The sequence below is a fragment of the Neopelma chrysocephalum genome, unplaced genomic scaffold (assembly GCF_003984885.1).
Source record: "Neopelma chrysocephalum unplaced genomic scaffold, ASM398488v2 Primary Assembly neopelma1_76, whole genome shotgun sequence".
Classification (NCBI taxonomy): Eukaryota; Metazoa; Chordata; class Aves; order Passeriformes; family Pipridae; genus Neopelma; species Neopelma chrysocephalum.
The window spans coordinates 11,587,301-11,610,842 of record NW_020897737.1 but is presented as its reverse complement, the minus strand read 5'-3'; the positions used below and the strand labels follow the sequence as shown (position 1 = coordinate 11,610,842).

Here is a 23,542-nt window from a genome sequence, read left to right as displayed (position 1 = left end):
ACAAATTCCACTAACTTTTTAAAGTGTCATTTTTTGACCAGTTTTCATTTTTTGAAAACCTTTTTCTGTATAGGTTGTTGTCTGGTTTCACCTGGGATAGAGCTAATTTTCTTCTTAGTAGCTGGTATTTTCTTTCTAGTGCAGTGGTTTGAATTTAGAACGTTGATCACACACTGGTGTTTTTAGTTGTTGCTGAGCAGCACTTCCACAGAGTAAAGCCCTTTTCTACTCCTCGCCCTCCACTACCAGCGAGGAGGTTGGGGGTGCACAAGGAGCTGGGAGGGGACACATCTGGGAGAGCTGAGCCCTCCTGACCACAGGGATATCCCAGACCATATGGTGTCATGATCAGTGTATGAAGTAGGGGAGAAACTGGCCAGGGGCCACTGCTTGGGGACCGGTTGGACATCACTCAGCAGGGTGGTGAGCAATTGCCTTGTGCATCACTTCTTTTGGATATTATTATTTATTTATTCTCTTTAGTTTCTCTCCTATTAAAATGTCTTTGTCTCAACCCACAACTTCACTTTTTTCCCCCCAGTTCTCTCCTCCACCCCACTGCGGGGTGAGAAGTGAGTGGTTTTGTGGTGTTTAGCTACTTGTTGGGTTAACCCACAATAGTTATCAACATAGTGCCATATTAACTAGCAGTGAGAATGTGAGCCAGTAAAAGTAATTTTCTTCAATTTTTTTTTTTTAATACCGCTACAGTAAATGGGGATAGATTTCATACAGGTTGCATGCATCTTACTCTCTAGATGCTCCAACTGTATATATTATGCATCAGAGCATATAGCTGTGATCCTAAAAAAGAACCAGTAAATAAGTTCAAATACAAAATCCACATGTTTAAACTGCATAGTTGTGAACTCTGTTCACGGCTTAGTTTTTGATTGCTCCCCCTGCCTCTCTCAAAAACCCAAACCTGTGTAGAGCTGCCTATCTGTGAGCAATACATATGTGAGCCAGGTGGTGTTACTTGACAAAAAGTCAGGGAATGGGTCTTTGCTTTCCTCTTACTTGGCCGTTCAGCAAGTTCAAAGGTCAGTTTCTAACTTGTTACATTTGAATGTACAAAATCATTATGTTTCCAAAAGAAATATAAATATTGTTTTCCCAACTCATGTAAACTGCAGTTGGTATGATTACAGGGAGAGGAGGTGAAAAGCCAGCCAGAGTCAATTAAAAAAAAAAAGTCAAATAGTGGAAGAACTGAAGTACTGTACAAAAATTGGAGTACAGAAAACCAGATATGGTCTCTTGAGGTCTAACAGTGGAGATCTGAAAAAGAATGTAACTATTTCTGCCCATAGATTATATGGTGCATCTCCTAATAGAGTATCTTTAGAAGATTGCTGCCAGAGAACTTAAACAGTAAAGTTAATTTAGTGTTCCTCTTGTGAATTTTGTGGGGAAAAAAAAGAAAATCAGGAGATGAATTAGGCAATGTAAATAAATTTGAGAAAGTGCTTATTGAACTCTCACTTATAATAATTCTTCAATGGGAAACATTTAAGTGTTTATTATTTGTTAAAATTCTTCATTTGTCTGATTTCTTTTTTTGTTACTGTTTTTTTCCAGATGTCTGCCTCACAATAGTATGACTTCATGTTTCCAAATCACATAAATATATATATCATAATTTAACTCTTAATGGTATTTGAAAGAAGAGGATGGGTATTAACAAGGGGATTTATCAGAACTGTGAAAGCCATACTGCTTCTCTGGACTTGGTCAAAACATTTTTAAACACTTCAGAATTTACCAATCTACTGCTTGAAAATGAGCATACCTTTCCCCAAGAACTAATGTGCAAGGAAGATATAACATTCTTAATCCCTTTCTGTTTGCAGTGTAGGTTGTTTTGAAGCATGTGGTGTATTTTTCAGTATTACTAATGTGAGTTTCAGATTTCTTTGTAACAGAAAAATATTTTTTAAATCAGCAGACCTGCAATATGGGTGTGTCTCCATTGGTGGTTTTTCTTCAATGCTCTTTTGAGTTAAGTCTCTTGATCGTCCAACCTTTAATGTGCTTTGCTGAATTTCATGTGCCAGAGTGATCTCAGAGTGTGTGAACTGAATTAGTTTTGTATTAAAGCAAACTGAATAATGCACTTTGAAGGTGAACATAATGCTCTTCAACTACTAATGGGTATTTAGTCCATGGGAAATGGACTAGTTCATGGGAAATGCTCTAGTTCCAAGCAAGACCTGAACTAGACGTTTGGGTTCTCAATAATACTCTTTTGTTCTGCCAACCTATTCCTGTTGCAGTGCACCTCTTGTTAATGTAAACTTGTGCTCTGGTACAGAATTTGAAGTGATTTTTTGACTAGAGAGGTGTTGCAGAAAGTTTACAAACAACACTAAGATGAGTGGGAGTGTTGTTCTGCTGGAAGGTAGGAAGGCTCTGCAGAGGGATCTGCACAGGCTGGATTGATGGGCCGAGGACAGGGCTATGAGGTTCAACAGGGCCAAATGCTGGGTCCGGCATTTGGGTCACAACAACCCCAGGCAACACTCCAGGTTTGGGGCAGAGTGGCTGGGAAGCTGCTTGATGGGGAGGGAAAGAGCCATCAGTGTGCCCAGGTGGCCAAGAAGGCTGGTTTTATCCTGGCCTGTATCAGCAGTGTGTGACCAGCAGGACCAGGGCAGTAATTGTCACTCTATACTTGGCGAGGCCAGACCTCGAATCCTGTGTTCAGTTTTGGGCTCCTCTCTGCAAGAAAGACATTGAGTTGCTGGAGCGTGTCCAGAGAAGGGCAGTGGAGCTGGTAAAGGGTCTGGAGCACAAGTCCTGTGAGGAACGGCTGAAGGAACTGGGGATGTTCAGCCTGGAGAAAAGGAGGCTCAGGGGAGACCTGACTGCTCTCTACAACTGCCCGAAAGGAAAGTGTAGCCAGATGGGGGTCAGTCTCTTCTCCTGAGATAACAAGTGACAGGACAAGAGGAAATGGCCTCAAGTTGTGCCAGGGAAGGGTTAGATTGGATATCAGGAAACATTTCTTCACCCAAAGGGCTGGCAAGCATTGGAACAGGCTGCCCAGAGAAGTGTTGGAGTTACTATCCCTGGGGATATTTAAAAGATGTGTAGTTTTGGCACTTGGGGACATGGTTTAGTGGTGGACTTGGCAGTGCTGGGTTAGCAATTGAATTTGATGGTCTTAGCAGTCTTCTCCAACCTGAATGATTCTCTGTTCATCTTCAGGTGTCCTAGTGAATTTGGCAAGTGGTATTATCCTTGAGGTTGTCTTTCTTTCCAGATACATATGGTACTGAAGATTTGATACAAATTGATTTACTGAAACATTTCAGAGCATGTGTTTGCAGTGGTAATAAACTAGGAGGGATGTTGGATTGGGTAGTAATTGTATTGCTTTAGGTATCAGACTACTACCATTTAAAGGCAGGAAGCTATTGCTACTCCAAAGTTTGTAGGAAAGGGAAGGAATAACCAATTTCTTTCAGGATGACCTTCACTGTAGGTCTACCTTCCAAAGAGGAAAAGCACATAGGTTTGACTTGTTAGCTCAGACAGATTTAAACCTTATCAGTTTGGTCATGTTTCAGACCAGAAAAAGCAAAGGTAAAACTTTAATAATTAATGCTTTGTTTATAGAGAGTTTGCTCTTCACTTAAAGACAAACCTCTGCACTGTCTTGCACTACCAGAGTGTGATTTCTTATGGAAGGGAAATTGGTTTTGGGGGTTGTGTTTGCTTTGGGGGGCACTCAGCATACCCAGGGTGGCTTAAAGGCAGTGCCCCTGTGCTCCAGGTCCTCTGTGTGGCAGTGGGCGGGTTGCAGGGCTGTGCTGCTCTGTGGGTTGGCTGTCTTTAACTTCTGATGTGTAATGTGGACAAAAGTCGGGCAGCAAACAGCATTTAAGCCAGAGTAAGCCAGCTGATGTACTGAGGGCCAGGTCTGAAGTTAAGGGAGCTTTATTTGGCTATGGGAAACAGTGGGACAGTGCATCCCAAAGTCAGGGGTGTTGCCGGTGCCTTACAGATGGGTCTAGTGATTGTTATTGGCTCAGCTGCAGTGCCTTGTACTTCTGGTTTATCAGACACCGCCTGGGATGGGTTTGTTACACCTAACTGGGAATGAAAGTGACACCTGAGAATGCAGAAATTTGTCATCTCTTGTATATAAACACCTTTGAAACTACTCTTGTGTGCTTTTATCATTTCAAGGAAGAACTTTCAAACTGACTCTCCTTTTGCTGGAGTTTTGGACTTTGCATCGTTAGCTCAGTGCACCACCCTGTGCAGCCAGGCTGGATGTCAAAAAAAGACTACAGAATTATGTTCTTTTTACCAAGTTTTATCTTGATGGGCATAAATAGGGTAACTTTTGCCAAGGAGTTTTCCCATCTGGAAAAGATTTTTGACAAACAGCTTTTGGTTTGTGGCATCCCAGATGTTGGCTGTGGTGTGTATCAGGACTCACACAAACCTGATTGAGTGATGTCAACAGAGATGTGAAGAGATAACTTAATGTGTGGTTGGGTTGTCCTGTAGTAGCAGAACAAAACACTGTGGTTTAATGTATGGTGCATTATATTGTATAAATATTGTGGTGTTACTGTAACGCTGGGACTGTTTATCCTGGAGAAGGGAAGGCTCAGGAGGGATCTCATTGATGTTTACAGATACCTGAAGGGAGGGTATAAAGAGGGCAGAGCCAGGTGCTTCTCAGTGATGCCCAGTGACAGGACCAAAGGCTGTGGAGACAAACTGGAACACCAGGAAACACTTTTTAACAGTGAGGGTTCCCAAGATTGGCACATGTTGCCCAGGGAGATCGTGGATTCTTGATTGTTAGAGATACTCAAGAGCCACCTGGACATGGTCCTGGACAACTGGCTCTAGGTGGCCCTGCTGGAGCAGGGGCTTAGGCCAGATGACCTCCAGAGGTCCCTTTCAACTTGTGAAATGCACTTTATGGTTAAAAAACAAATGTGAAAACAAATGTAGAAAATGCAAGTGGTTTGAAATCTGTGGGAAGTAACACCAGATTGTTTTAAGTAGTTGCTTCTGTTCTAAAAGAAGGTTTTTCTGCACAACTTTTAGGAACGTATATAAGTGAGAGTATATATTGGAAGATTTGCCAAATACTGCTCACTTAAAATTATTTTCTGTTTGGCTTGTGACTTGCAAGATTTTTTTCAGGTAGGTGTTATGCCTAAAATAACCTCTGAACTTGCATAATTACAGAAGTGCAGTGCAGGTGATCTAATTGAGAATGAAATACATGTTTCAGAGAGCTTTTTTTAATGATCATCTGATTGCTTACTAAAGCATTAACATTTCATTACTATTTTAATAGCTGTTTGTAGGAAGAGCAAAAAGGTTTTGTTTCAGCATTTTCTCTTGTGTGATTCTCAACTAATTTAAGCGTTTTTGAATGATGGGTTAATTCTTTGCATCTAAACTTTATGCAAAAGTGAATTAGCTTTTGACAGAAAAGTCATGGAACATGAATTTTGCTTTCATATGAGTAAGATCTTAGCTTTACTTTCATAATTAAGTTTCTGACTGGAGTAATCTTAGTGTAATTTTAATTTGTATAAAATAGAACAATATCAGGATAAAAGAGAAGCCAAACATGCTTTGTAAATAAAACTCTTGAAATGTTTTTAAGACCTCTCTGATTCTGCTAACAATCTTTTGTCCTTTAACATTGGCAAGCACTCAAATTATGCTCTCCTTTCTTTGTTTCAAGCTGATTGAAGTAACATCTGTTTCTGAAAGAGGTCATCCTTCCAGTGAGCAGTAGAGAACTGAGAACCAACTCTTTTAAGCCCAGTTCTTTGCGATGGTTTTTTTTCACTAGTTCCATTTCTTACCTTTCTCACTCCTGTGGCCACACAAGTGCCAATGCTAATGGGAAGAACCTGGCAGAGGTGCACGCCTGGAAGGGCAGGATTTCCTCATTTGGTGACTACCTGTGTAATAGTTCATCTTAAGGCAACCATCAGGCCCTAGTCCAGGTGGCAGCTGGAGTCACTTTTGGCATCTCCCCAGCTTTTCTGCTCTTGTAAAAGTTCCAGAGGTGCAGCAGAGCACAGGAAAGAGTCATTGAAGTCTGGCCAGAATAATCAGTTTGTGTGTAAAGGATACTTGTCTAGCATGGAAAGCTGTCTGCTTACACTGCAAGAATCAATATGGTATCTAAATTACTTTTAAATTACTGTAAGGCATGTGTTAAAATGGTTATACCTTTTTTTTTTTTTAGTAAGTTTGTTTTCCGTTTGTTATGTTGATGCAAACCTGCTCTCTGGCTGCTCTTGGGAAGGAAGGTTGCTGGGAAAGCAGCCAGTCTTGAAAGTTTCTGTTCAGAGGCAGTGTGACTGTTTATGTACCTTTTATTGAATGGTGAAGACTATTTAGCTTTGTCATTCAGCCACTGTTGTAGTGCTCAGACACTTTGGCCTGTGTTGATCCTAAGGTGCAAAGAAAGATGCTCCATGTAAGGCAGTCAGGCAGTTTAAAATTAGTTGGGAAATAACGCATTTCCAGGAACTGTACTTCATAACCTGTGACTGTTTTTTTCCAATTTTCACTTTTTTTTAGTATTTTAGCTTTTATGGATAACTTTTTTGTTGTGTTACGAATGTGTAGGGAAAAAGGCGGGAAAGAGCATATACTGAAACTGTAGCTCTTAATAGGAAGTGCCTTCATTAATAAAGCATCATCAGTCATTAACTGAAGGAGCTTTTTTCTGAAGATTTCTAGAGAATATGGTAGTTTTGAGTACTGCAAGGGGGATAACAGAAGAAGTGTTGTGTTTCTGTCCAGCTTCATGACCACAGAGAGAAGAATAATCTTAAGAGCTTGCTATGAAGTTCTAATATGAAGGGGGTCTGAGCAGCTTCTAACTTAGTCTGTATTGGCAGCTCTATTTGTTTTCATAACTTTCAGCATAACTTTTTGCAAACAGCTGAATGCTTTGAGAAAAGGATCATCCATTTGTATTTGCTCTCTTGGTAAATTTGTGACATCCCTGTTTCTCTCCCAGTGTACATGAAAGCACAGGAGCTTTTTCTCTGGTATTGCAGGACTGCTTAAATTCTGAATGCAAACCCCATAAACTGCTCTTTTCTTCCCCCAAACTGGTCTTATTTTGCTCTCAATAGAGCAATTGGAAACTTAATTTAGGTAGATTATGATGTGGCTTTTAAAATGTTTGGTGTCTTTTAGAGAAATTTAAAAAATAAGGGGGGGGGGCATTTCTCCTGTATCATGTTGGTAGATGGCAAGGTCCTATAACTCTGCATTTCACTCACACCCCCAAAGAACTGAGAAGGGAAGGAGTGATGTGCCCTGTGATTTCCTTCTGTAGCTGATACCAAGGGTTTGATATCAGGGTAGAGGGGACATGAATACAAGATCATTGCACACCTGCAGTGTGCTCTTGTGAATATACATTCTTTCAATGTAGAAACATAACTAATTTTCAAAGCCTGTAGCATGTCTTTTCTGTAAGAACATTGGAACTGAGACTTCTGTGGTACTCTGATAATTTTCTTTTTTTTTTCTTTATTTTGGTTAAATTGTGCCTATAGATTTAAGTAGCTCAGCTGTTGGAAATAGTCTGTATTCTAAATGTGTTCTGCTGTCTCACTTCTGCTCTCTGTAGAGGAATTTTCTTCTAACTTAAATTCGGAGCCTGATGTTCCCAGATAAAGATCTGATGCATAACATAAAAATATTGATTAAAATATTTGTGTAGGACTGTCTGTTGTAAGATTGTGATCTGAAGTTAAACCTTTGTCAATAGATGGGAAAGATGGATAGGGAAACAGAGGAGATGGGACATAACTGTGCATTCTAACATAAAGTTCAAGAAACAGAAAAAAGTCTATCCTTGTATTTTCTATTTGTACTAATGTGCAGATTTTAGCTAATGAGTGAAAAGAGTAAGAACATAGGACGGCTAATGAAAGAGGTTTTATCAGCTGATAAGAACTATCAAAGTCAATGGTGCTGAATTGGTTTTTTGCTGTTCTGTGAAGTTAAATATTGAGGTGCTTCATAGACATGAGCACTTCTCTGTCTTTTAGCAAACTACAGTCAGTCTCTGATGAATTTTGCTCATCTATAACTTTTACAGGATGGCTTAATTTGTTGTCTGATCAGCAACTGAATTGTTGATAAATGCTTCGAAACACTATCAAATTTAATATCAGATCTTTAATTATTGGGGGTTTGCCTCATTGTTGACCCATTACATAAGATGTTTTTGTGCTACAATAATTAAAATATGTCACTTTAAGGTAATGAAAATCAATACCTCAGACATTTTGTGTGCATTTTATGCAAGAGTGAATCAAACTGAAAACTTATAATTATGCTTTTATAAGGCTTTTTTTTTTTTTCAGAATGAAATAACTTGATCTGGTAACTTTGTTATGACCATGAGCTTACTTGCATACTTGGGCTTTGCAGAATAAAAACTCTAGTAGAATTAAATATAGAAGAATGATGTGAGCTATTTAATGATGGCTCAGTAATGCAGCCTCAGATGCACTTAATTTTCAGAGGAGTAGCTTTCAAAAATGTTTGCAAAAGATTTGACTTGAACATATGTTGGATTTTGGATTTGCCTTGGCATACCACATTTTAACTGTGTGTATTAACATATATATAACATACATATATATATATATATATAACATATTGGGGGAAGGTTTGGTGTATGTGGATGCACCACATATATGTGTGCCAATATATATTATTAATAATGTACTCATTCAGCTATGAAACTCCCTGGAAAAACTTGATATAGCTTGGCTATCTCCTTGAAATTCCTGTTATTTGGAGTGAGTTTTGAATATTATAGCAGTTTTGCCAGGGAATTTAGTAAAGGAATTTCTCATGGTATGCAGTAATCACTGTTTTAAATATATTGCCACATGTTCATTTTAATGAGAAACTTACTTTAGTCCTGTCAGCCAATAAAGTTTCCATCTTCAGGGGTATTGCTGAGCTTCTAGTAAAGCTGTAATTTGTTATGGGAGTTTATAATGGGGATGACACAGATACTGAAGTCAAGTTGGAACCTAAAATATACAGGTGAGTTACGAGCAGAACATTCTGACAGTTATCTGAATAAGTAGATTTTGTATCTAAATAACTAAATACAAAGCAGCCTGATTGAAATTCCCTTTTAATTCTGGGGTTGTAAGATGTCAAAGCTACTTTCTGACATCAGTTTTTTCTTTTGCTGCTCTGCACTTGCAATCATTCTTTGATTTATTTTTTTTTTGCCTAGCCAGGTGTGCTAGTAAACTACAAGAGGTATCTCTCCTGCTCTCATTTCTGTGCTAAAGTCTAGGGTTGTGATAGCACTTTTTGCCTTGCTCCTTCCTTCTGGGATCCTGAAGGACCATCTCATGGTCCTGCAGCAAGGGCTGCCCCTGATCTTTGAGTTCTTTCTCGTTCATAAGTGTGAGGTTTCAACCACCTCTCCTCATTTGTTCCTCAACCACGTGTCAGGAATTTACCATCAATACACCCCAGAAGCCTCCTGGATTAGTCCCTCCAGCAGTTATTGGGGTGTTTAAAAACCACCACGAGGAGCAAGACCTGTGAATATGAGGGTTCTTCCGCTTCTTTGAGAAAGACCTCACCTGCTTCATGGAATAGGGCCTCCTGGAGGACATGTCAAATCATATGGAAGGCAGGGAGATGATTGGAGACAGACAACATGGCTTTCCCAAGGGCAAGCTGTTCCTGACTATGGCCTTCCTGATGGAGTGGCTGCATGAGCAGACAAAGGAAGAGCAACCCGAGGCATCTGCCTGGACTACTGTAACACCTTTGGTACAGTCTCCCACAACATTCTTGCCTTGAAATTGGAGAGATGTGGTTTTGACAGATGGACTGTTAGATGGATAAGAAATTGGCTGGATGGCTTTATCCAAAGAGTTACAGCCAATGGTTTCCACGTCTGAAGTGAAAACCAGTAAGCAATGGTGTCCCTCAGCAGAACAGTAATATTTATAATTGTCATCAGTTACATGGACAGTGGGACTGAGATCACCCTCAGGTTTGCAGGTGGCACTGAGCTCAGCGGGGCAGTTGATTCCTTGGAGGGAAAGAGACGCCATCCAGAGGGACCTTGACAGGCCTGGGGAGGGGACCTGTGCCACCCACGTGAAATTCAACCAGGCCAAGTGCAAGGTCCTGCACCCCAGTCAGGGTAATCCTCAGCAGCAATACAGGCTGGGAGATGAATGGATTGAGAGCAGCCCTGCTGAGAAGGATTTGGGGATACTCGTAGACATAAAACTGGATGCCCAGAGAAAACAAAATAAATCTTTGCTGCCAATTTCAGCTACATAACCAGTTGCCTGGTTAGTATGACTGAAAAAAGCGCTAGGTGGGTGTTTGAAGGGAATAAATACCATCATAAGCTTGCATTAGAGGTTGGTTTTGGCTGGGTTTTGGTTTTCACTTGTAGGTGTTTCACCCAAAGGATTGGATGTTGGGTATTTATACTTTTATATCTTTACAAGTAGTGTTGTATAGTTATTTGAAAACCCTGTCAACAGGCAGTTGCATTCTGTGGTTGAGCAGTATTCTGTATTCTCTGCAGGCTGTAGTACTTGTCTTTCTCATTTTCTCTGTCTGTAAATTGTTTTGACTAAGGAAGCATAATAAAGAAAAAATAGTATGATAATTTGATTTCTTCTTTCCATTTCCCTCTCCCCCATCTTCAACTGCCAGTTCCTTTCTCCTCTTTCACTTTTTTCCTAAATGTTGCCTTTGTTAGCAGTTAACTTCTGGTTCTGTTTTGTATAGCCTTCAATTAATCTAAAAATATGGTTAGACTTGAATTTAAAATGAAATTTCTAGCATAAAGCAGGAGAGTGCTATGGTAGGGTTTCACAGCACGTGTACATACATTTAGTCCAAAAGCAATTAGCAGTTTTATATCCTAGTTTTGTTCAAATTTGTAACCTTATTGTTTGAATACTTGGGATTCTTCATAGCTGCGAGAACGTGCCATCGTTCAAACCAGAGGAGTAAATGAATTCTCTGTTGTTGCCTTTGTATTGCCAGGGAAGTTGGTGTGGAGCCGTGCTTACTCAGGTGTGTATAGCCTAGAATAAAGCTGGAAGCTTTATTCTGCTGCTGGGCTCCTTTCTAGGGACAGAAGCAGCACCAGCTGCCACCAGCTGCTCGTGGCAGCCAAAAGCTACACTTGGGAACAACTTAAATATGCAGCAGCAAGTTTCTTTATTGAACAGTCTGCTAATTCTTCTTTAGGACTTCTACCAGTGTCACTTGGTATTTATTTTTTTTATTTTATTTTAAGGACATAAGTGCACAGGTGGTTTGATGCTTTGAGACAGTAATTAAGGGGAGGAATTTGATTCTGTGATCCAAATGAGGAACTGCAGCATTTACCACTTCAGGTGAAATCACTTTTAGTTTGATTTGAATTCGACCTGACGTGACTGAAAGAATACTTCGACTTTTTGCTGGTTGGTGTGAGAATATGTAAGGAAACAAACTGAAATCTACTCCTGGACCCAAGGTATTGCTCGGCTGCCCTATTTCACTGGTCAGACCTTGAAGAAAATAAATAAAGGGCAGCTGGAAACTGGTGAAATGTCAGATGCTGTTCCTGACCTGGGCCATGGATTCAGCTTCCTATTTTTGTCGATGTCCCAAAGGTCAGATCATCACTTGCAGGAGTGTGGGATCTTTCAGTGTTTGCACCTTATGTGGTCATGCACAGTCAATGCTTTGAGTCCTGCTAATTCCATTTTCCAGGAGTAATTTGTTGTTTGTTCGTTTTTAAAAAGCAGTACTAAAACCCTTGTCCTCTCCTGGCAGGTTGCTGGCACCCCTGTGCCATCCTCACAGTGGTACTGGCACAAACTTCAGTACAACTGTGTCTTGGAGCTCACTGGGGAATTGATCCAGGCAGCTTTTCCTTTTGTAATGAGGAAAAAAAAAAAAAAAAGGAAAAATAATAAATGTGGCTTTTAAGTAAAGGCTTTACATTTAGTTTCGTGTTATTAACAGTTCAATTAAATGGTTATCCTTCAGAAAACATTGTGGTTTTTTTCAATAGAGAAATTGTGAAATGATCATTATGCTGCATGTGCATTAATAATTGTCATGTAGGAGGTTATAGTTCATATATAATTGTCCTGCTGTTAATATGAGATATTTTATATGGTTGAGTCTTTTTGAAGACAAGATCTTGTGAAGGAGAGACCTTAAACTTTACATTAACACTTGAAAAGAAGAGCTGAGTTTAAAATTCGTGAACAAGTGTTTTATAGGAAGCTGGTTTAAATACTTGGAGGGTATTTGTTACTTTTACATAAAACAGTGGGTAATTTTCCTACTGTAGTTATAGAACAGTATACTGTCCAGATAGGTGAATAGTTCTTTTCAGTTTTAAAGGCTTTTCTGGTAGCTGCATTAGCTTTTTCCAAGAACTGTAGAATTGTAGAATAGTTTTAGTTTAATTTTTGAAATTAGCAAGAGAGATGATATTTTTAAGTAAACTACAAAAAATTAACTTGTTTCAAGTGTAGAGAAAGGCTGAACTAGTACAAAGGATAAAGACTAATGTTCCTCTCATAGAGATATCTAGACTGTTGAAATGCAATCTGTACTTAAAAGAAGTAAAAAAAAAAAAATACCCCTTCTATGAGTTAAGTCTTTCAGTGCTTCCCTCTGACTAGTCTCTTGTTTGGGTTGCTTGTTTCCTTAAAACAAACAAAAAGATAACAAGATGATAAATGTAAGTATTCCATATTGACTAAAGAAGAAATTAAATGGGACATTCAGAGAGGAAGTAGTGAAAAAATGAAGGTTTGACATTGGCCAGTTTTGGATTAGTTGTCTGTCAGGTTATTTTAAAATAAAAAAAAAAAAGCTAAATTGAACTGCACTGGTTATGCTGTTGGTTTTTTGGTGCATCGTTTGAAGATAATGCAGAGGAGGACCTGGATATCATCCAAAAAGGGCTTTAGTAATGGAAATTATGAACTTCTAAAAAAAATCCACCACTTGAGAATGGAAAAACTAGTAACAACCTTTGGGGTAGACTAAGGCAAGTTGGTTGGAACAACTGAGCAGAAGAATGCAGCTATAGTAGGGGCTCTGTGATGTGCGTGTGGAGAAGGCAAGTACAGGATTGTACCAGGTACAATATTTCCAGCAGAGAAGAAAGAATTATTAACATTGTGCAAACTTTTACTAAGACCTCATCTGGAGTTCTACTCACGATTCTGGTTGCTTTTTGTTAAGAAAAATTAAAACTGGAACCGATGCAGGAAAGAGATTCTAAAATGAGAGAGCCCATCATAAAAAAAAAAAATTGCATTTTGTTAGGCTTGGCTAAATCTGTGAGTGAGAGAGAGTAGAGGGAATAGTGTATAAGCTCAGTTTTGTTAGCAGGACTGATAGATATAAAGTGGACATTATTAATCTTAAGGTGCAAATTTAAAATAGAACCACAATGCAGGAGGGAGAGATGACGTAGGGAGCGGTTAATGCATCAACCTTCACCTGAGGGTGTAATCTCATGAAGGAGTTTTTGGCAGCAGTGGTGGCTGACATATTCCCATTCTTTCTCATCTTGCTCTGTGTGCTTTGTGTTATTGAAAGCACTTGTAGTTGCATGGCAAATGCACAGTGGAGCCATGAGCCAGCTGTATGTGGATTTACCTAAGACTTCCTCGGTTAGATGAGTTCCTTTGCCTCTTTGCATAAGTTCAGGTGTCATGTATTAGTGCAGGTCCCACAGGTGGCTGTAGGACCTTATGAGAAGTCATTGTGTCCTCAGACAAGGTTTGGTTTTTAGCAGCAGCAGCAGCACTGCTGAGGCACCCCGTTTCCCAGCAGGTTGTTCCTGGGTTTGACTGTCTGGACTCCGCTCTTGGTGTAGCTGTGCTTTAAACCAAACCAAGCACCTGCTCTGGATGTAACACTGGGGGGAAAAAAAAGGGAGACTTGGTTTATCTGAAGCGTTTTGAGTAGGTTTTGTTTCTCCTTTTTGAGTAGTTTTTGTTTCTCCTTTGATTTGCCCAAGGACAGCACAGTAGCTCAGGGGGTTGCCTGTACTCTCGTGTAAAAAATGCCATGAAGCCACAGCCTGCAGTGGAACAAGGCTATGTTAGTACATGAATAGGATAAAAAAAGTTCTCTGAATAGGAAAAGAGAAAACTAATGATCATCATCTATAGCTGATGAGCCTGAAGATGCTCTACAACCTCTCAATTCTTTTGGAGGCAGAGCTATTATTTTTAATATATTCCCCTTTGTCACTGTGATAGAAGTGCTTTTTTTAACACATTTGTTCATTCTTGCTGTGTTCCTTCTCACTGTTGAATGATTTCATACTTAAAGTAGTTTTTCCAGATTCCCTTCACTGCCTCCTGATCTTGAGCACTAGGTCTTTCTTCACAAAGAAGAGAAACAGGCAAAAGATTTGGTCAGATGTAAAAGGAGTCTGTTAAGAGAATGGCCTGAGTTTTTTTGAACACTCCTGAACTGATGCTTTTGATACAGCTGCTGGGGTGGGGTTCTTTCTGTGAAGTATTACAGAATATTTGAACATAAAAATAAAATTTGGGGGATTTTGGTTCCATGCTTTTATTCCAGTTCTTACAGTGGGAATTTATTACTGGACAAAGCTCTCCTTATTTCTTCCCTCCCCAGTTCAAGAAATAGTATCTGTGCTTTGATGACCAATCTGCACCTGCCCAAAATCACTTCTTGCATGAGATGTAGATTCTCATCTCCCTCAAGGTGAACCAGAGGGACAGGAAAGAGTTATATTTGTATCAGTTTCCTGAGTTCTTTACTGCTGAGGGGGCAGGATGCCTTAGCTTAATGAACCAATTTTTGTTCTTCTTTCTCACCAGCAGTTAAAAAACTGTTCCAGAAAATGTTGTTGAGAAAGTACCATTTTCTGAGATCCTTATAATTGTTTGTCTCTCATTTAGGAGAATGTCTCAACTTACCTGTGTATGCGTAGGACGTACATGCCTAAAAATTTTTTTTTGTTCCTTCTTTCATTTGTCTGGAACCTGGACAAATAATCAGTCACTTTCTTGAAGACTGATGCTGCTATCACAGCATTTTGACCTATGTGCTGATTTAGGAAAGTGAAAATAGTGTCCAAATCTTGCAGCAAAAGGAAATTAGTAGTGAATCGTTGGAAACACATTATCAAGGAAGAAATGAGTTAAAAAAAGGAATCAGTAGAGCCAAGAGCCTGAACTTCTTAAGAAGTGTATCTAGGAGTTACTTGACCTTGAGGTCTCGACCGTTCTCTAGGAAGTGACCTTTAAAGAGTCGAAAAATACAAAATAAAGGGAGATCAGAGGACAGTCTCCTGGAGGAGCTGTTCTGTGTCAATAGCTGTTGCTTCTGCTTCAGTGTCATCCAAACACGAACTTGAAATGATGTCCTGTGATCTTCTGTGTGTGTCACGTGGCCCTTCCTGTGGAAGTGTGGCCCTTGGAAAGCCACCTGGCAGGTAATGTTGGATCTTATTCCAGTAGGTCTTGACAAAGTAAAGTTACTCTTAACTGTACCTGCTGCGGCTGCAGCTTTCGGACCGATTCTTTTAAGATCATGAACCTATTACTACAATAATTATTGAAAACAGAGTTTGCCTGTCTGTGTGCTGAGATTATTTGCAAATGGTTGTTTTCAGAGAGTGAGATAGTTTCTTCTGTTTTCTTATTAAAAAAAATTAACACGGTAGTAGATGTTCTGATAAAATTTGTTAAGCACATTCCTTCAGGGGTACCCTCCAGCTGAGACTCTTCTATGAGTCTGTGAATAAAATGGGGAAATTTACAAGTATAAGGTCAATGTTAACAGATAATTATGGAATTCAGGAAATGAAGGATTGTTGTACTATATGTGAACATAAAAATATTTTCTAAATCACTTGCATGGGAAGAATGGTGTTTGTGACTGGTGCTGAAATATTTACTTCATGGTAATAGAATAGCGAGTTTAGTGAGCATCTTATCTCAATGTTCTTCCTTTTCCATCCCCTCAGCATCCCAGCCAGTCAGTGTAAAAGGAGAGTTGTTTACAAACTATAGATACATTAAAGATATTTTTACATATCAGCATCTGTTTATAGTGTATGTATGCCAAAGAGATTTGACAGATATATAGAATGACTGATAAAATCATTCTTACTTTTTTACTTGATAAGAAGAAAAATCAGGCCACAAACCTACAATTTCTGTTTGTGTAGGTTACAGATCAGTTAAGGATGGCTTATCCTCATTGCAACTTAGAGACAGGAAAGACAGGATAGCAGAAATCTTTCTGCTTGTATTTTGCTTTTATAGTGACAAAACCATGTAAACAAACATATGAATTATACCAGAACATCTGAAAATTGAGAGTAATTTTTTTTTCAGTTTGCAGCATGAATTCTAAGCATAACCTAAGGTTTTCTTGGGGAGTGTTTCCACTTAACAGGCACTGGAGTGGCTACTCCTTCTGTAGTTTTCTTGTGGACAAAAAGAAACGGTTTAGATTCAATGGTCTATATTCTTTCTTTTTATGTTGGATTGATATTAGAAAGTATGTATCCATATTGGGGTGAGATCCAGTGAGCGGCTGTCTTGTGCTTTGTTCTTTGTAGGTTTCTTCCTGAAGCTGAGTTAAAACACAGACTTGGTTTCAAAGATGTGAGCTGTTGAAAAGTACTCATGGTAGAAATATTGCTGCCTGGGAACACAGTTCTGTGGCTTGTTCTGGGATATTGAATTTTCTAAAGAAGTATCAGATCTTCAACCCAAATGTTCTTCTGTGCCACAGTCATCATAATGCATTATTTTAAATTTTCCTTTGAGAATAAACCAAAAAATGTCTACCCAACATTGCCAGTAATGGCTTTTTAAATGTGAGTGCCCTCTAATCCAAAGTGCTAGTTTACAGAAAGGTTCTGTCACTATCTTAAGCTGCAGTTCCATGTACAAATGAGCTGATATAGTGCTAATTGGAGGTTTAATTAATTTTGGGAATACTTAATTTTCAAAAGAGGTTCACTTCAATTAAAGGGAAACTTAGACAACAAGTATATATTATAAATTATGTGAATGAATGAAGAGGGAAAGAGATCTATCTCTTTAAAATGCGGTTGCAAATTGCTTTCTTTCCAGTAATTTCCATCAATTTGAATACAGTTGTTTTGAGAGTATTAACCACATTAGTACAAAGCACTGTTGTCTGCTGCTTAGGTAAGCAAATGCATAGCCTTTAAATAAAAATTAAAAAAAAATCTGGGTATATGTGTCTTCACTTGTTACTTTATCTGCATACATCTATACTATCTTATTGCAACAAACTGACATAGCCCCTTTAAAGAAACATTCATCTTTCATTTAAAATGTTGAATAAAGGTAACTTTAAGACCTTTGTTGCATGTTTCAAGTACTTAATAGTTAAGCCCTGTTAAAGAAGGAAAAGGAATCTAGGCCCTCTTACTTCCAAATTAAAGCTCATTTTTAAAGGAACACTGTTCATTGGAAGAGATGTTGTTCGATGTTTTGGGGGTTTTTTTTCTGACAAAATGTTTAACTTGTGTTTCTTACTTTTTTTTTAACTTAAATTAATGAAACTGAATTTGAGAGCCAAAATGCGTTGTTTTGTATCCAGTTCCTCACTTCATAAAACTGAGATTCGCTTGGGATGTTGAGCAAATTCTTGGTGATCTGATATGTAAATGACCTCAAATCTCAAGTTTTATGGCTCGGAAGCATAAGGGTTCAGAAAGTATCTTTATAGGAACTTCATTCCCACAGGTCAACTCTGTTCATTGAGGGACATGGGAAGGGAACAGGCTGTAGTTCCAAGTGTTTCTGCTTGTTAGGAATCAACAAGGCATATTTTAATCACAAGCACACATTCTTGCACAGCAACAGGGATTGGAGGAAAGGAGAAAAGAAGCAAAGCAGTCAGATAAACCAACAAGATTTTAGTATAGAAAAGATAGTTTGCAACATATTGGTTTATAATCTATGTCCTTGAAGTACCAATAACATAAACTAAGTAAAATAATTTAAAGTGAAGGAGATGATAAAAAAGGCTTTGATGGTCTCATATTGTTGGGATTTTATTCTAATTCAAGTGTTGTACTCCTGAAGGATAGAGTAATTAATAATTGATTTTCTTCAAATTTGTGTCTAGCTGTGATTAACTGTTCTGTGCTAGTCAGGGGTTATCACCAGAAAATAGTTTCACAAGGGTTAAGGTTACATCAGGCCCTGCCCTGCTTACTCCAAATTTTGGAAGCATGAAAAAAATTGGTTATGAGACTCCTCTTCAGCATTCCTATCCACTTTTTATGGCCTATATGTACTTGCTAACCTCATCAATAATGTATTGTAACACTTTGATTTCCATCTGCAGTAGACAGCAAAACCCATCATGCATCCTAGCTTCAATTTAAGAAAATACATTTTGTTTTTTGGCATATATTGCAGGTGAAGCTCCAAGTGTTCCAGATGTTGGAATGTGCTGCTGCCAATGTTGACAAAATATCAGTGAAAAAAAATCATCTGTCCTTACTACTTATGTGTTTTAATGAGCCTCATAGTTTGAGTTACTGTAGTCTGTGGTGTGCATGTTGACTGCAGAGAAAGATTTTGCAAGCATGTGGTGGGGGGAGGATGGGTCTGAAACCAAATATTTGTGTGTGTCTGTTAAGGGTAGCACAGAGAGAAATGAAATATAAAGCGCATGACATTATAATTACAGTTTATATGACTTAGAAGATGGAGTCTTATTACACAACAACTTAGTTTCTCTGTTTTAATAAATAAATAAGTAGTCTTACCGATCTGTAACAGCTTTGATGATGTGTGTCTGGGATTACAGTTGTTCCTTCCCCAATCTGTGTCACCTTTATGCTTTAGATCTGTAGAATTTGAGCTGCAGGGTTGGTAAAATGAGCTTTAGAAACTGTCATTTAGTGAGGATGTGATACACATTTCCCCATTACAGTCACAACTGTTGAACAGCTCCTTGTCTCATCTGAGACATGAACTATTGTAGTCCCTTTCCTCACTGGGAAGAGTGTGATTTCAGTGCTGAGACTGAGGGTGGCCCGAAAGATTTTTGTTACTTCCAAATAAGGTTTGAAACTCCTGTGTTAGGAAGCACACGGAGTTTTGTTTTCTGACTCAGGTTATACGGTATCACTGTGGGCTGTTATGACTTAATTTGTAATCTTACTGTGTGCCATTGCAGCTGAGGAACAAGTCAGAAAGTTAACTGCAACTGTAATTTATTTAAAAGTTCTTTTGTATTACTTGGCATGTGGAAGTGGTGGTGTCTGCTTAATTGATGAAGGCACCTCTTATGAGTGTTTTAAAATTACCTAAAATTGGAAAATTCAAGCTTTTATTGTGCTGCCATTGTCATGGATTGTATTCATCTAATGTATTGTGTAACTCACTATTTTGAGGCTGTCTGTAGCTTGAGTATGAGAGAGTTTTGAAAAAGTCATAAATATGAGGTTTGTAAATAGCTGAATGTTCAGGTTGTGTTTGAAAACCTTTCTATTCTATGTGAAACTCTAAATTGGGGTGGTGTTTGAATAGAATCAGTTAATTATGGGCATCACTGAATTCATAGAACCACAGAATGGTTTGGTTTGGAAGGGACCTTAAAGATCATCTAGTTCAAACCTCAGTTCTTGTTTTCTGTGCTTTATGGCACCATTCACTTACTTAAGTCTTTGACATTCCTCATTCTAAGTAGAGAAGTTAAAACCACAGTGAAGTTTCAATATGACCATAAAAACTGAGACTACAAGGGTATCTCTGTGCCCTCTCTGTTACAAAACTGAATAAAACACTTTTTTTGTCCCAGTCTAAATGTGCAGGAAGCAAATCATTGAAGTCAGGGTTCTAAAATGTTAATAGATAGGGAATAAAGGGAAATCAGGGCATGGTTGCAAGAGAGAAAGTTGGGGTGAACACAAATCTGATCCTTTGGAGTTGTAATTTGTATGCTCATTTTGGATTTGTGATTCCTCCAGCTCTCTCTCCTTGTCTGCTCAAAGCATGTACACACACTCTGGTGGCTGGGCAAGCTCTCCAGCCCAGACTTGGCAAAACCAGGAAATCTAAAAGTAGCTCAGCCAACAGCAAGAAATACTTATATTCATAGAGTTTGTGTGAATGAACAGAAATCAGGGATCTACCTACAAATAAGGATATGGTCTTGTCAGGCATCTCTATACTCTGGTGGTCTCTCATTCTCTATCAGAATATGTTAAAAGCATTATTTAATGTCTCCAGAAAGGCTTTGTGGGGGGGGGAAAAATTGAGAATAGAAAAAAAAAAGGATCATTTTAATTAAATACATTTAGCTTCTCATAATTTATAGCAATTATAAATTAAAACAACTGTTGCCAAAGTTATTTGAAAGCTATGATTTAGGTTTTGCAATGTTTTTAATTACCATAATTTAAATGTATTTATACTGTTTTAAAGCAATTTTACTTTGACAGATGCTAAAAGCGTAAGGAGAAACTTGGGATAAGAAGGTGACACAGATCTATATAAAGTGTAACTTTTCCATAGAAGATTACTTTGTGAAATGTGGAGGGGGGGTAGATTCTAAATCAATAGCTGTATCCATCCAATGCCAAATGAAGCCAGCTGAGCCCTTTTCATTTAATGATGAAAGTGGATTTCTATGTATTAGAGGCTTAATTGAACATCTTTTTAAAAATATCTGTGGTAACTGTTGGTAAATGACCAGATACTGAATAATCGCGGGGCGTGGATTAAGAAAATAGCCATCAGTGTGGGGGATTTCATTGTGTGTTGGGAGCAAGGAAAGAAGAAAGAGAAAACATGCATTTTCTTGTATAGTTAGTTCTGTCTGAATACATCAACGTAGTTCACATGTAAATAATTGACTAATAAATATTTTCCTTGGTGTGAATATTTACATTGGGATACATTGACTAGTTTTGATATTCATCTTCTGTGTCAGAAATGATCCTATTTCAAGAAATACCTGCAAGTATGTTGTTGAAAGAGTGCAAAAACTGGATTTTAGCTATGTGAGTACAGGTTTGTGTGATGAATTACACACTTTGAATCATCTGGTATGTAAAGGAATACCAAAAGCCAGTTATAAAGGTTTGTAAGTGCCCTCAGAGGGACACTTCTGCCTCCTCAGGGTACCTTTTCTTTTCAGAATTGTGTTGCTTTGCAATCTCATTGCTCAGAAATGTGTCCACTAACTTCCGGTTCACTGTTTGAATGGAAGAATTTGTCTTTTCAGCTATATTATAGCATTTATTATTTCACTCAGCAGGCGAATGTTCACTCAATAGATGAACTTCTGAACAAAGGCTCTTTCCATCCTCAAATCTTCCCTCACATCTTTTTGAAAAGACTTTGGAATAGATTTCTTTAGAACTCACGTGTCAGTCATTAAATAAGCAGCAGTAAAAAAGGATTGATTTGCCACAGCTAGTGCAGTCATGAAACAATCCTATTCTGTTTTCATAACCTATTAATTTTTCATGTTTAAAAGCTTGACCTACTGTAATTGTCCAATTGAACTGTTTGTTGTTAACACTGGACAAAGATTCCATATTTTGAGTCAAGGCACCTAGACCTTAGACCATCTACTAAAAGATGCTTCCAAAAATACATATTGGTGCTGGGGGTTTTTAAAAGGTTGCCGTTGTTGTAACTCGTGTTTTGGCAAATGTAATTTCAATTTTTAAAAAACAACTAGCTTTTTATTAGTTGAGTGCAATACTAACGTCTCTCTGAACTAATTTTAATCTCTTTATCTGTTACTTCTGTGGGGATTCTCTAAGTGAATCTAGGTGAGAGAAAATTATAAGATTTTGTGGAATTGGGAAGTATTGTAATGCAGGTTGTTTATATCCAATGATGTCAAATAAACTTGAAATAAACCTAGTTTATGTAAAACAAACAGACGAATAAACCCACACAGCGTGACTCAACAATTCTGTTACTCTTATCACTGTCCATTATCCCTTCTGTTGTTTCAAATAGTAATTTCTAAACTGTAGCTTAGGACTGAAAGCAGGAATGTGTTTCTCGCCTCTGTTTTTTCCCCCTAGTTGGATTAAGCATCAAAATAAAGTCCTTTTAAAATTTAATAATAATGTCAGTATATTACATAAGGTTTTTAAGAGCATAGCCTTTCTAAAGTGGAAGGGTAGGAGAATGTCTTTAATATAGGCAAATACAAAACTCCTTTGGTGTTCTTTACACTAGTCTGTAGTTAAAGCTATTTATTTTACATTTAATGGGCAGCAAGGGGTGTACTCTGTGCAAATACTACACTTGAATGTTGAAATTTTGTTGAGAAATAGCAGAACTGTAGCTCAACAAATAAGAGAATGATTTATTTATCCCTGTTTTCTGGGTGTGTGTTCCAGGGGTCCGTTCAGCGTCGTGCGGAGATGCATCAACAGGGAAACAGGGCAACAGTTCGCTGTGAAGATCGTCGATGTAGCAAAATTCACTTCAAGTCCTGGATTAAGCACAGAAGGTAAGAACTAATAATTAAAGTGAATTCCCAGCAGACAGGGTTTTCAATCTGCCAACCTGTTCTATGTTTGCTCTCCTTAAGATCCTTTCTGCTTTATAGTTTGTAGAAGTTTTAAAATGAGGTCTCGTATCTCAAATGTAACTTAGGGCATGCATTTCTAATCTTTAGTAGTTCCTACAGCTGTTCTGTTGTGATAATAAATATTAGAAAGATAATTAGGTCTAAGCCATTTCTATTTCTGTTTGGATTTTTCTTTTAAGAATGAGAATTTCATACAAAAAAATAGTTCTGAGTCAAAAAAAGCATACAAAGGAAGTAAAGTAAGAACACAGTTTTGTTTTTACTAGTCTAGGTTTAGCAAGTAATTTGCTATAAATGAGTGAAAACTTATAATTGAAGTTTGTGAAATTATATTTTAAAAGTAAGTTTTTATATAGTCATGATTTTAAAACAATGCTGCAGAAGTGCTACAATGTAAATAAAAGGTTGTAACTCTAACCTTTCCTATTTTAGGGTAAAACAATGTATAATATGCAACTTGTGCGTGCATAAAGTTCCTTTACACCACATGGAGAAGAGTGTTGTCAACTGAATGACAATTGCTATGTGCAGTTTCATGCTGGAGATCATATTCTTTTGTACAGTAATATGTTTGGGGAATTCCACTTGTGCCAACTAAGTCCTTATGAACCCAAATTCAGCAGCTAAAAAGGGTCAATGACTTTTGCTGCTAGTTACAATAAGCAGTGTCTTAAGCCTTAATGACTAGTTTGGTTTACAAGGTAAATCACAGGTCTTGCTTCAGACTTGACCGAAGATTATAATTTAAATCTGATAATGCTGTTGCTAGTTTTTTGTTTCTAAACCTCCAACAGAATACAAACCGTGTTTTCCATAATATTTAGCTTGTGATTAGCTGCATTATGGTTTTGTCAGGTTATACCACAACCACTGCATTTTGATCCAGTGAATTTTCGCT

At 38.1% G+C, this 23,542-nt stretch overlaps 1 protein-coding gene across 10 annotated transcripts in view; it reads left to right on the top strand.

The window, feature by feature from the left end:
• CASK (calcium/calmodulin dependent serine protein kinase) overlaps positions 1-23,542 on the top strand; it is a 200,651-nt gene that overhangs the window by 29,317 nt on the left and 147,792 nt on the right. For all 10 annotated transcript variants that reach the window (XM_027688827.1, XM_027688824.1, XM_027688832.1 and 7 more), the window contains exon 2: positions 22,451-22,563. In XM_027688827.1, the coding sequence (XP_027544628.1) occupies positions 22,451-22,563 (113 nt within the window). The remainder of the gene's footprint in view (positions 1-22,450; positions 22,564-23,542) is intronic.